The sequence below is a fragment of the Diachasma alloeum genome, unplaced genomic scaffold, assembly GCF_001412515.2.
Source record: "Diachasma alloeum isolate Michigan unplaced genomic scaffold, Dall2.0 Dall_scaffold_00287, whole genome shotgun sequence".
NCBI classification, from domain to species: Eukaryota; Metazoa; Arthropoda; class Insecta; order Hymenoptera; family Braconidae; genus Diachasma; species Diachasma alloeum.
Genome location: NW_021680426.1, coordinates 426119 through 440947, shown reverse-complemented (window position 1 = coordinate 440947; position 14829 = coordinate 426119). Strand labels below are relative to the sequence as shown.

The 14829-nt window shown below is 36.6% G+C and overlaps 1 protein-coding gene across 1 annotated transcript in view; it reads left to right on the top strand.

Moving 5' to 3' along the window:
• The window catches only part of LOC107038717, a 50003-nt gene extending 36085 nt beyond the window's left edge, over positions 1–13918 (top strand). The window contains exon 3 of the mRNA XM_015257972.1: positions 10184–13918. Coding sequence (XP_015113458.1) covers positions 10184–13761 — 3578 coding nt within the window. The 3' untranslated portion in view covers positions 13762–13918. The remainder of the gene's footprint in view (positions 1–10183) is intronic.
• Positions 13919–14829: the final 911 nt, after the last annotated feature.

Here is a 14829-nt window from a genome sequence, read left to right as displayed (position 1 = left end):
GTGATGAGCCTCCCCCTTTTATATTGTTTTCCTTTCGTGGAACATAAACATAGTGATAGGGGTCGCTGGGAAATACACTGGTACGGAATTTGCAGTTTTCAGGAGTCGACTGTTTTAAATCAAGCAGCAAATATCCATGAGCCTGCGATGTCGCATCGAAATATGCCTCTTGTAAAAATTTTGGATCCTCAGGATATATCTGACGAGCCAAATGGGCAATTTGTGCACGATCTCGAGGATTTTTGAATACGACAATATAATTTGTATTCAATGAAATATCTCGCTGTCCTTTTCCTTGGTGGAATAAATTTTGAGATATAAACATAACACTGAGATTTTTGTGATGACTGCCTTTTGTGAATAAGTCGACTATTGCACCATTCGATGATTCACGCATCAAGTCGTCCACAACAACCAATTTTGGTTTATTATCATCAAAATCTCCGGATCTTGGTAAACCCTCTCGAAATTCGACAAAATTTTTGTCATAATCCGAATATCCATTCTGCCACTCAGCATAATAGAAAATCACTTTTTCAATCGGTGTATCACACATTTCTTTAATTTCTTTCAAAAATCTTTTAACAAAAAATGTTTTCTCACAACCTGTGGGTCCACAAATCATGGCAGTGAAGGGATGTTTCCACCGTGTATCCATGTTGCCGTCTGATTAAGCATTGTAAAAAAACTCGTCATTTTATACACTTGTATAAGATATTCAAAAAGTAGTATGCATTTCAAAACGGCAGGGGGGGGTCGTAAGGCCCAAGCATTTGATCTGCTAAAGGAGGCTATTACCTCATTGGTCAAGGACAATACGCGTAGGCGTGTACAGGTAAAATACTGGAGATATATACTTGTCCCCCTATGGCCAATAGTAGAACACTGACTTTTTCAAATATAGGCTAATTTTTTTCTCATTTAGCCACGGTTTCCTAAAAGTTGTTCGGAATGACGGACTCAAACGATTTACCAGGGCCTAGTGGTGCTTCTAGAGGAAATACTGGAGTGCGATTTTGATTGGATAAATAATTTTAATCTGGACTTATTGAGTGATTTTGAAATTGAAGATAATTTTGAAGTGGATTTATTCGAGAGTTTTAACCCCGAGTTCTTTAACATTCAATATGGTGGTGGTAAAAAAGTGATCAATGATCCTGAGGCGCTCAAAGCCATTGAAGACTTCAATATAGATTTACTAGATCAACACAATGGTGAGTATCACATTATATGTTAATAATAATGAATATTTTTTTCTAAACATATTCTTACCATTGAAAATAAATTCAATTTCAGATGCTCAATTTGGCCGAAATGAAGAGGGCCCACCATCAGCTCTGAGAACAATACGAAGGTCACGCCAGAGGCTCCCTCATTTCAAACTCGACACACATGTGATGGAGTTTAGAATTAACCCTGTGCCTAAAGGTAGCAATCCGACCGAGTGGATGGAAGAAGCTTTTCGAGATGTCTACAATAATATCATAGAAGCCGGTGGCCGCGGAATGAATCGAATGTGCGTCACATTCAATTTTGCAAATATGCAAAGAGACAACGCATGGATAAGCCCACGTGCGATTAATGCATACGAGTTTCAAGATTTGTGGAATCTTGTGAGCTCTATTGCACAGAGCGCCAATGGTTTCGACTGTGCGGACACATTTTGGATAAAACTCCATGTGGCTGAAGCCCCTGCAGGACAAGGAGACTTTTTTGAAAAGGGAATGAAAAGAGGACTGAGTAGAAAATGTGTTCTTCAAATTTCAAATGAAGATGGCTTGTGTTTAGCCCGATCAATTGTTGTGGTCAGAGTATACGCAAAGAAATGGAAGGTCAGAGCTGAAAAGGGCGAAATACACGAGATGTGGCAATCCATTCGACAATCCAAGGGTAAAATGCAATGTAAGGAAGCCCAGCGCCTGACCCGTGCGGCTAGAGTCATTTTTCCTGAGGATGGTTGTGGTTTAGAGGAAATTGCCCAATATCAACGATACTTGGCGCAAGAAGGATGTATCATCAAGGTCTATTCTCTCAAGAGAAATGGAAATGATCACCCTGTACTTTACGATGGGACGCCTGAAGTGACCAGCAGAAATATACCTGCCCAATATACCCTACACATTGTGTATTATCCCGAAGAGAGCCACTACCAGCCAATCCAAAATTTACCTTCATTTTTTGGCGCTGTATATTATTGTGGACATTGTAATAAGCCTTACAGTGCACGAGGACATGTGTGTGATAAAACTTGTGACAGATGTCTGAAGAATCCTCCATGCGATCCTACAATCGTCAATAAAATTGTGTGCGATGAGTTTAATCGAGAATTCCATGGCCAGGATTGCTTTGAACAACATAAAAAAGCTGGATCTTTTAGTGGAAACAATCCTACTGTATGTGCTCACATAAAATTGTGTAAACAATGCAATGTGAAAATTGACTATCGGAAAGGTCAAAAACACGTGTGCCATAAGTATTATTGCTCTGTGTGCCAAAAGGACGAAGATATTTCCCATCTATGCTACATGCCTACATTGAAAATCAAGCAGAAATAAAAAAAGAAACGCGTGGCATTCGTTTTCTATGACTTTGAGACGAGACAAGATGAGATGATGTACGGAACTGATGACGTCAGCCTACACATACCAACCCTTTGCGTGGCTCAAACCGTGTGCGACTTCTGTGCTGGCATGATCGATGACGGCATTATGAAAATTGAGGAGAATCTTGGAAGCCCATGCAGTGTGTGTAATCCTCGAGAACATGTTTTTGATGGTGAGGGTCCTGTGCGTGGGTTTGTTAATTACATCACGTCAATAGGTAAGGCGTATAAAAAAGTAGTCTGTATTGCTCACAACGCCATAACCTTTCGCGTCACAACTCACAATTTATTCTGAGGGATGTTATGCGTCGGATAAACAGTGAAATTAAAGCAATTATTAACGGCACAAATATAATTTTGATGGATTTTGGGGATAATAAGTTTATAGATAGTTTGAATTATTTCCATATGGCTTTAGCTAGTTTACCGAAGGCCTTTAGATTAGGAGATATTGCAAAAGGCTGTTTCCCACAAAGAAGTCGGAATTTCAATATTCGCCTCATTGAGGCCAAAGTATGGTGTCGTAGCAGGTGGGAGTGGCACACATACTGTGTGTGTGTCCTATCCACGAGAATGTGAAGCTCATGATGTTTAGTAATTATCGTTTGTATTTTATTTAATTGTTACGAACTATCAATAGTACAATTTTCGTCATCTTTTTATTCATTAGGAGCCAATTTGAAAGCATTATCCAAAGATTTACCTCAGTCGATAGATCATTATCGCGACTGCATCAAATTGGTAATATGTTCTCCTCCCACCCCAGATTGTTACCTTGGGAACTGTCCTGATTGTCCAGGTACGTCAGTATTGCACTATCTACTAGAGAAAATCTTTGATGAGAACAACATCTCCAACGTGATTTATAAGAATTGGGTGTCCACTCCTCGTACTACATTAGAACAATTTATCAAGGAATCAGACGACTTTGTCGAGGCATTTTGTGAAAAAATTCAAAATCTTGTGCCCCACGATTTCATTGCTACACAACAGGCATCCTTCATAAAAGAGACTAAAGAGTCACTTCAAGATAATGAATTTCTGGCTGTTTGCGACTTTGCAGAAAATTATGCATTCATAGTTCAAAATGCAGTACCAGATTCCATTGGAATAATGATTCAGCCACAGTCTATCCCGTTGTGCTCTACTTCAGGGAGAATGGTGTGATCAATCACAAGAGTTTAGTCATTATATCGGATTGCTTATCTCATGACGCAATTGCAGTGTATGCATTTTCTAAGATTGTCATCGATTTCATCAAAACACTCAACAAGGATGTGACCAAAGTCCACGATTTCACGGATGGAGCACCGCAGCAGTTCAAAAACTGGAAATATTTCCTGAATTTGTATAGTCACAGCGGAGGTTATGGCATTGATGCAGTGCATCATTATTTCGCCACCGCTCGTGGTAAAGGGCCTTATGACGGAGTTGGGGGAACTCTAAAGAGAGAAGCTGCTCGAGCGAGTTTGCAACTTGGCCCGAATCGTCAGATAACAACTCCTGAAGAATTATTCCAGTGGGCATCTCATTCTGATCAACTGCCAAATATCATTGTCAAGTATTGCTCTCAAGAGAGTTATGAACAAGCAAAAGAATTCCTATCGAGTCATTTTGAGCAGGGCAAAGCCATTCATGGTACACAAAAAATTAATTGTGTAATTCTTGATCTCGATGGTCTTTTGGTGAAACGTTTTTCCCGTTCTGAAGAAAGCAGCTATGCGAGTATTTTGAAAAAGAGAAAATAGTGAAGATTAATTTCTGGAGTTGTTCATATTTCTTTAAGTATTACGTTGAGGATGGAGTACGTTTATTTCCAAATCAACTACCAGCTATTCATGTCTGGGAATGTATATTGAAAGTTCAGCGGAGCCAGTGTTTAACTCATAAGCTCTTTCTGTATAATTTTTCAAAGGAAAATAAAACATTTGAGCGAAACTCCATGCTAAAGTTGTTCTCATCTTCTGTAACTTCGATGATTGAGTGCCGAAATTTCAAACTAACCTTGAAGGAAGTATGATTAATGACTCTATGACATTAAATCTCCGTTTTGCACTATGTGCTCGATAACAAAAAGTTCCAACCCCCGATAACTCTCTATCTATCATAGTTAGGGGGAAAAGTTATAAGACAATGTTTGAAACATAGTCATCATTCTATCAGTTCAGCGGGGAATTAAGTCGGTAATCTTCGAAATCAATCGGGACCCTTCGGGTCAACGGTCAAGAGTCAGCGAATCACCCGGAAAGGTAGTAGTACGAAAAGGTCCGTTAGAGCAATCGCTCGGCAGTTCAACAGCCATGTAATAGATTATCAACTCAGTTATTAGTTCAGTTCATCCACTTAGTAGAAATGATATAGAATATCAACATTAGAGTCAAATCAACGTAGATTTAGTGAATTAACAAGTATTATAGTTTCTCAACGAATTAAGTACATCAGTAGTGAATTATCGAAACATTTGAGTAGGATCAACGGAAGGCGCGTGTCGACGCGTCTCTCAACGTGTACAGTTCCTCACAATTTGAGTTAGATTTAATCGTTACAGCAATTATCGATAGACAATTATCAACGACATTTAATAGTGACTCAACAGTAAATTATCAATTTAGACAATATATTCAATTGAGAATCTCAACGAACTAAAATTGAGTGACAAGTGTATAAAGTGTATATAGTATTTTAGGACGTGGTTCGATCCCAAAATTAAACTGTGATTTTATGAAACAGTGTTAGAATTCATTTTCCGGCCTCACCTCTGATCACACATCCACAACCACCCTAAACCTAGCTCCTCACCAAACAGACAAAAAATGTGTATTTTTACATGGCAACCATCTTTTGTTTGAAACTTTTTTTCCTATCTGCAACCGTTTCCGTGATATTATCGTTTAAATAATTGAATTATTATAAATAAATAGACCCGATCACAATGTATAAAAACCGAGTTCGGATTCGGATTCAGCACTATCGAAAACCTAGATTTCAATGATAAAATTCCATTTCTTTCATAGTTCATAGAGGAACAGGGCTAGAGAACGGAGTACTGTTTCTACTTCCACTCTAAAAAATAGCTTGAAACTTTTTTTTGGAGATATAAAATTTTTGTGAATTTTTTCAGATTTTTAAAATGGTACGTTCTTTAATCCACGCCAAAAAATTTATAGAAAATAACCGGATAAATTTAAAAATCTGAACAAAAATCAGGGTGAGTTTTTCATGGAGTAGAATCATTAAAAAAGTCGTGCAACGAATCTGAGATGGTCAGGTTTTAAAGTGGTCGAATTGACATGGAATGCCCCGTATGTACATTTTTTCTTCCACCCATTAAAATAGTGAAGCAGCAACATTTTGAAATTTAGCTGAATAATATTATATCTTGAGAGCGGAGTTACTGTTTTAAAAAATTTCAATCATGACTTTTTTTTTGTTTCGTTCTTACGATTCTTCATATAATTCAGCAATTATTTCTTAAGATTACATAATGAGACTATAATTTCTTACTCTATTATTACATAATACTCTCTTTTAAACGTTCCTTCTTCTGACTGTATTGTGACTCTCTTATCGAGTTCGATCTGGCCCTGAAAACTGATTTGCGATCCACTGTATACGTTCCATTCGAACTCTCGTCAAATTCATCGTCATTCGTTTTCTTTTTTCTAAATCCTCATTCTCATTGAATTTTTCGATTTTTTGTCTCTTCTTTTCTGTCCACATACGTATGTATTTGTTACGTCTGGAGACGTATCGCATTTTTATTGAAATGAAAGAAAAATTGATAATGATTGAAAAATAATGGAATTAGAAAATGATGAATAATACGTGGTTTCAAAAAGCATTTCGCATTGGAGGTAATTGAAAGCAAGTCTCACTTTTAATCGATATTACTCGTGAAAATATAAGAAGGAATTTAATGAAGAAAAAAAGGTATAAAAAAGAGAATAAGTTCATGTAACGATCATGTGATCGTTGGGTGGCAACACTTTGAATTGTCTCCAAGAGCGTTATCACCAGGAGGTTCAGGTATCCGTGCCGAGGTGTACTTTGGTGCATCGACATCATGTCATGCCACCTCCTTTGACAAACACATCAGAATTCATACACATACATTAATTAGTACATCCTCGCAATCCGAGGTAATAAAAGAGTGCTTCGTCGATGCACCCCCAAAGTTAGCTCCCGCCGTTCTTCGTTCCGGGTCATTTCTCGCGTCGTCTAAACCATTCAAAAGTTGAAGAATTTGGTCCTTCTTCTTACTTCTCTCTTCAAGAGAAACTAATTAAGGTGTGAACTTCCGTTCCGAAAAATTGTAAATTTTTTTTACGGGAAATTATTGTGAAATCTAACCAACCGAATATTGGATTACTTCAAGAAACTACAACAAAATGGATGAGTAAAACAAAATAAATAATAAATTTGATTTAAATCGGGAAATGACATGGTAAAAAGTTAAACGGTTTCAAAAATTCAAGAAAAAAAATCAATAATTATTGAATATTTGAGAATTTTAGTTCGGGGAACTCAATATAAAAAAAAAAGTTTCAATTCTTGATGTAAATTTTCGCGTTGATTCGAGGGAAAAATTTTATATTGTATGACAATTTATATTCAAAATTGGTGAAAATTAATCCATTTGTAAATTGTTTAATTCAAAGAACTTAATTTAAATAAATATTGACTTCATTTATTGTGAATTTTTATCCTCTATTATTCTAACAATTCACTCGACTCCAATCCTGAGCTATTACCGAAAGGTAGGCTCAAAATAGGAGAAAATAACTGTCATAATTTTCAAAACCCTCGCCATCGCCAATCATATTGCCGATTTTTCCTGTGGTTGTATATGGAAAAATATGACTTCTCAAATATTTTCAGATTTTTTGAGGCATCCTGTGGGCAGCCATGTTTTTTTGCAAGTTTTATCTTCAAATGCCTGTAACTTCCGTAAAAATCAACCGATTTAATTTTTTTTTTTTGCAAAATGTGCGTCTTCGAACACACTTTCCATATAAAAATATGCCAATTTTTTTCATTTCGTTCTTCCACCGATTTCCTCAGGAAATCTTCAAAAAACTTCAAAAAACGCGTCGTTTTCAAAGTTGGACCCTTTTTATATTTTTCAAAAAATTTCAGTGAATATATTGGACCAAAATAAAATTTTTCACCAAAGACCAAAGTGGGATCTCTACTAGAACACACCACTCGGAAAGATTTATTGTTAACGAATTTTCAAAAAATCATCAAATCGTTCCAGATTCGAATATAATGCAGTGATTCTTCAGGCGGTAAATTCAAGTATTCCTTCTGCGTTTAAATGCGAAAAGAATTTTGAAATTTTGGAAATTTTTCATCCCGGATTCATATATTTCAATTGGAAATGACGGCCACGAAATGGGAAGTCCACTTTGGCCTTTGGTGAAAAATTTTGTTTTGGTTCAATATATTCACTGAAATTTTTTGAAAAATATAAAAAGGGTCCAACTTTGAAAACGACTTGTTTTTTGAAGTTTTTTGAGGTCTTTCTGAGGAAATCGATGGAAGAACGAATTGAAAAAAATTGGCATATTTTTATATGGAAAGTGTGTTCGAAGACGCACATTTTGTAAAAAAAAAAACTCAAATCGGTTCATTTTTACGGAAGTTACAGGCATTTGAAGATAAAACTTGCAAAAAAACATGGCTGTCCACAGCATGCCTCAAAAAATCTAAAAAAATTTAAGAAGTCATATTTTTCCATATACAACCACAGGAAAAATCGGCAATATGAGTGGCGATGGTGAGGGTTTTGACCTGGGTGAATTCACATGGAATACCCCATATACCCTTTCATACAAAGTTTTTGAGATATTCCCGTTTTTCAGTTTTTTCATAAAAACCTTTTCAACACTATAACTTGTGCAAAAATCGAGATATCAGCTTGAAATTTGGGCAGAATCTTCCTTTCTCGATAACAATATTTCCTATTGAAGCTGGGTTCGATCGCATCAGTAGTTTCGAAAATATTCGACTTTTTTTCGAAAATCTATCGCATGGAATTATCGAATTCATCTTCAAATCTACGCAACCGATTTCATTTTTTTTCTCAAAACATGGATTTCGATGCCTTCTGTCTAGATCAATTAAAACATATATACCAGTGTATACAAAGTTTTCGAGCGGCACAGAGGGAAAAAAATATATATTTAGATGAAAATAAGTATAAATGCGACTCAATTTGTAAGCGTAAATCTTAGTGTCCATCTAGTCCATTCATTTACTAGCCACTGCTTAACTGCATTTCATACATAAACAACATAGCATCACAGAGCAGCCGAATTCACTTCCAAAACTCTGAGTACTGACAACGTTCTCAGGTGCAAACAAGGTTCTTATCAAAATTCTCTCATCTCCCTTACATTTCAAGGAACTAACCAAAAACTGCAAAGTGGACTGTTGTCACTGACTTAACCTCGATTTATCATTTTTTACAAAGAAGTTATAAAAATTATTATAATGACATTTTTCATAGCCCTTGAAATTCTCTGCAAAAAAGGTCTCCATCAAAATTCTCTTATCTCCCTTGAATTACAAGATAACGAAAACTACAGTGTAAACTGATGTCACTGATTTGACCCCGAATTCTCATTTTTCAGCTCACATTAGGTGAAAAAAAGGTGTCTGAATTTCACTCTATTTTCGTTTTTTTCGTACCGTTCCATTTTGCCCCGACAAAATCTATGGTTTCATTTATTTATTTTTTTAATCTTCGTGACTTATAATTTGAATTGAAAAAAAAGTTTTTAGAAGAAAAAAAATTAATCTTCAATATCTCCGACAATAATTGAGTTAGAGAGCTCCGTTTGCGCTCCTTTTTTTTCTTTTTGAATTGTACTTTTTGATAAAAAAAATAGACAAAAACATTTGAAATTTTGAGGCAATTTTTCGTATACAAAATTAGCGGATTCGCTCATATATAGGGGAGGGTGGGGCAAAACGGCCCCCCTTCAATTGTCAATAACTTGTGAATGACATTATGAAAATTCCCAGTTTCAACTTCATTTTGAAGATAATTTTTCATTCTTCAAAACGAGCTCTAACTCATCCCAATCGGATTATTGAATCGGAAAATATTGACGATTGAAGGGGGACCGTTTTGCCCCACCCTCCCCTATTGTTATAATTACCCAAATTTGAAATTGACGTCATGGTCCAAAATTGTTCACTCCTATATCGCAGAGCCAAAAAAAAGAAAAAGAAGGCGAATTCGAAAATTTATTCCTCAATATGAAAATTGATTTACAATCATAATTTTTAATAGATTTATTTTGATTGATACAGCTTGCTTTCTTATTTTTCATTAACGTTATAATATGTAGAAACAATGAGAAATCAATTCTCGAAATATTTACATTTTTTTTCTTGATTTTTCTTTTCGGCTATGCGGCACACGATTCAACAATTTTTAAATATAATTTCCATCAATAATTCCATTTTATGAAAACTATATGGTATGGAATTTATTGATTAAAAAAAAAAAGAAATAGGTACAGCTCACATGTTTCCATGATTAAAAGTAAATTTCCTTTTTTTCCTATTCAGACGAAGATGACTACTGGCGCTACCTCAACCAAACCAACTCTCGTCCTCCTTCAGGAGTAAACATTACAGCCGCTACAGCAGTGCTCGATCCAGATTCAAACATAATAGATTCCAATGTCTCACCCACACAATGGGATTACCTCGAAAAGTCCACTGACAATATACCCCAGCGATTCCCCAAAAATTCATCGAAACCGTCCGAGAAAGGAGGTTCTAGTAGCGAAAATTCCCTCGAAGATCCCTCAGATTTAGAAGCCTCAACGAAAGTACGAAAGAAACGACCCTTCCTGGGACCGCCAAGGAAACCAAAATCAAAAAACATTTTTTCTATGAGCTCCTCGCCGTCCACAGTAGAACTGAATGCCCATTCACCATCCCGTGACGCCGCGTCTCCCCAAAATTCTCCAGATCAATCGCCATCTCGAGTTTCGATTTTTCGGATACCTCCCCAGGATTCAATGAACAGTCCAGAATCTGGAAAAGTCAAGAAAAGACGCCCTCAGTTAAGGAGACAAACTCTGAAGCGAGTGGACCACAGCATAGCCACATCAGACAATTTTATTTTCCTACCTTCTCAAAAATCCAGAAGAAGCATCATCAGACCTCGATCCACCTTCTTCAACAGATCTCCAGGGAGGATAGAACCTAAATCAACCTGCGCGATGGAAAGTAATTCTCAGGAAGGCAGTGCTAGCGATACTGACTCTAATGAACTCATTTTTCAACCCCGAAAGATATTTGGGCATGTAAAGAGTTTCAAAGTATCGGAGAATTCCTTTGCTGCCATTCTCGATGACCCTGAAGAACAAAATCAAACTGTTGAAGTTTCCTCAAAGGAGAACAATAAAAGCCAGCGTAGGAATAATGATTCCGGCAATGTGGCGTTGCAGATAACTCCAATGAACACTGAAGAGCGGTCGAAAGTAATGAATCAATTCAACAACTCTAAAAAGCATTCAGGAGAAATAGATGAAGTCTCAGAATTTAGTATTTCAGAAGAGTTGAAAGTTAATAGGTCGAAATTAGCTTCAGAGCAATCTAAAAGAATTAAACGAATCCGCTATGTTGTTGACGATGAGGAGAAATCTTCTGGTGATTACCAGAGCTTTGAAGATCCAGAACTAAATATTAATACCGGTCAAAAGACAGTAATTAGTATCCTCGAAGATAACCAGAAGGTTTCCAGAGGATCCAATAATAAAAAAGTTCCTGAAAATACAAACAATACGAGAGATGGTCTAGGGAAAAAGAGTTCCGTTGAAGTTCAAAATATAAATGACTCCAAGACATTCAGGCGATCCGGAGTATGTCATATTCCGTCTGATAAACGTTTGGTCCATCAGTCATTTATTTTAGGAGAACCAGGAGACCCTGAACAGGTGGAAACGTTTTCAATTAATCCGAGTAGATCTATGTGCTCTTTTAAGGCTCGATCCGCTTGCTTAGAACGTTCCTCATCTCCTATAATTTCTGCGGTAATGTCTCAAGATGTGAAACAACATGAACGAACTCAAGAATCCATGAGAACAGATGAAAGAGATGATAATCGAACATTTTCATGTAAAAATTTGAGTATCACCAAAACTTCCTGCAATGAAGTTTCATTAGATTGCACGAAAAAAGAAACCATTAACAAAAACGAAACTCAAATGGACCGTTCAGCCGCATTTAGATATCCTCAATTAAAAGAACATGATGATCGGAAGGAAATCAATTCGGATGGAGAAATTAATTTCGAAACTGAGGAGAATAATTCAAGAAATCATAGAGATCTTGTATCAAATTCTGAGAAAGCAGAAATTAGCAATGAGATTCAAAATAGAATAAATTGCCCTGTTACCAATCGACAATGTCGATCAAAAGGACAGAACGAGCAACAAAAAACCCATTCTGTTATTGAACTAGATATGGAAACAGTCGTTGAAAACGAATCAATCTCCTCTCAGAATAAATTTGATGTCTCAGGATGGGAAATCCATTCTCTGTTGATAGACAGCATCAATTCTATCACTGTAAATGAAAAAAGACTTAGAGAATCTAATAAAAATATGACTGGCATTACTAAGCGTACTTCACAGCCTGATAACTGCATTCATTCTGGTCGAAAATCCCCCAAAATTTTCGTCCAGTACCCCGAGAGATCTCTGAATAACCCTAAATATGTTCAAAGTCCGAATCAAAGAGAAGTAAAAAAATCCAGTAGTAACAAGAATTGCGACACATCACATCCTCCTACTCTCAGCCCGTTAAAATCCTTCTCGGAACTTTCTGCAAGTAAACGACGACTGTTGAAAGAGTCTGAGAATGCTGAAATAGTACAAGAGGATAAAATCCAGCAACGCCCAGGTCCCAAATCCTTTAAGGAATCGCAAAGGTCGTTTTTATCGAACTCAAAATTTTTCAACACCTCAAAAACATCGGCAGAAACACGTGACCCTATTCAGGAACCAGAATTAACGTATAATGAGATAGAAAGTCTCAAAACAACCGATCCTTCTCTTTATCAACTCCCCCCCCAGCAGAGAAGTTCTTCAATCAGTATATCAGAGTCCGAGCGCGAGGGTGCAATGGTTTCGCCAGCTGCAGCTTCTAGAAGACTAGCAAAACCGATGAAACCTTCTATTGTTGCCAACGAAACTCAGATGAACAGAATAAAATATAAACGGCGAGAAATAGAATCCGATGACGAGGAGCATCAACCTCCATCTAAGAAGCTTCTGTCTGCATCTCCAAGGTTATCAGTGCCTTCAAGGCATCCAATACCTTCTCAATTTATTGGTGTTCATGCACAAGAAGACGAGAATACTGTGCCAATGAATATTCAAATGGAACCAACACCTTCAACGTCAACCAGAGTTCAAAAGAACGGTGGAAGCATTTCTGCAGCTAATCCACTAGTGAAGCAGATGAAGAATTCTAGACATTTAAAGAATGATGCCCTGTTGAAACATAATAACCATCAAGTTCTTCAAAAATCCGTAACTGTAAGTGCTCCTTTCAATCCGGAGGAATTTAAGAGAAAGCTGAAAGAAAGTAAACAAGTTCTGGAGAGGATGAGATCTAGGGAAGAAGAGGTTGATTGTAAGAGAACTGAGAAGAAAAAGGAGAATGTAAACAAGGTGGCGACGGGTTTTAAGGAGTTGAAGAAGCAAAAAAAGCCAGAGAAACTTCTGGATAAAGCTTACATTGTTAATGGCAAAATCTATAAGAGACCAAATCTCCCTAGACCTAAGCACTGGGCTACCAACAATCTGTATAAATTCCTCTGGAAGAAGATGGAACCCAAGTTTGGGGAGCAATACAGAGTTAAGTCCGAGAAGTTCGTTGTGGAACTCGATGAAGTCATGACTGTTATTATGAGGAGGAGGAAATACGAAAGCTATAAGGGGGAACTAGCCGGCTTGTTGAGAAAAATGGCTGAATTCGGAATAATTGAATCCAGACACGATTTCTATGGCTTCTGTTTCGATTTCTTACCTTTCGAATTTAGGATCAAAGTAGTGCCTATGTTGCAAGCTGGCAATACTCATAATATTCCCTTTGAGCCTGAGAAGCTGATGGAGCCCATTCTGGGGTAGAACTAATTAAAGTTTATAAAATTTACTTGATTTTTTTTCTACTTCATCTGGTTAAATTGAGCGTATCTGATAAATATAATTATATGGAATATTTTCCTTCATTCAGATGTAAAAGCCAGTTACTGGATAATTGATAATAAACAGAATAACATGATGACGGTTCGAGAGTTACGACGATGAACAATTAAACTGACTTTCCATTTATTCCGAGATAATCATAAAACATAATCCAATCAGAAATAAAAATTTTAAGGGAAAGAGGATTCATACTCCTTTGATTTCGTTCGGAAAGAAATCTTATGTTCAAAGTACTTGAAATAATAATGAGAAAGAGGCGAAAGTAGAACTTGAAAATTAATTGAATTGATTAAAATAAAAGTGGCGTATGTTTGGAACTACACTTTGAATATCAATCATTACGCGTATTTGATCTACATATGGGACATTCTATGTCTACTCATCCACCGCGAATTTTTTTTGTCCAGAAAAAATGATTTGATTGCCGCATTTCGAACTACTATATATTGTGACGTAATTTCCTGAGGTTCACGGAACCCTCGATCCACTACGTAGCCCTTCGACACACGACAACCCTGAAACAATAAATAAGTCGAGCGCCAGGTCGTTATTACCAGAACGACCACTGGAACGAAACGAACAACCAAAATCAGAATTTCCAGATTAATCCCAAGCTTCGAAACGGTCTCTCGCTAACTCAGACCGAAGAACGGCGTGAAGTTCACTAGTGAAGCTTAGATTAAAGTGTAACTAGGTATTAACCGAATAAATAAATTTAACTCAAAATTACGGGGGAAAATCAAAATATTTAATCAGGCTTAGATGACTCGATGCAATAAAAAAAAATTAATTTTCTTGAAAACCCCCTTTGGTTATTTCGATCGATCAACGATCATGAGGTTTCGATAGTTACTAAATCTACAATTGTCAAAGGAATAAAAATTCTGATAGGAAAATAAAGAAGTAACATACTCAGTCAATTTAGTCAAAAGAGATTCCGATAGTTAAATTGAAAGATCTAACCATCCCAAAAAGTCAGAAACAAATAAT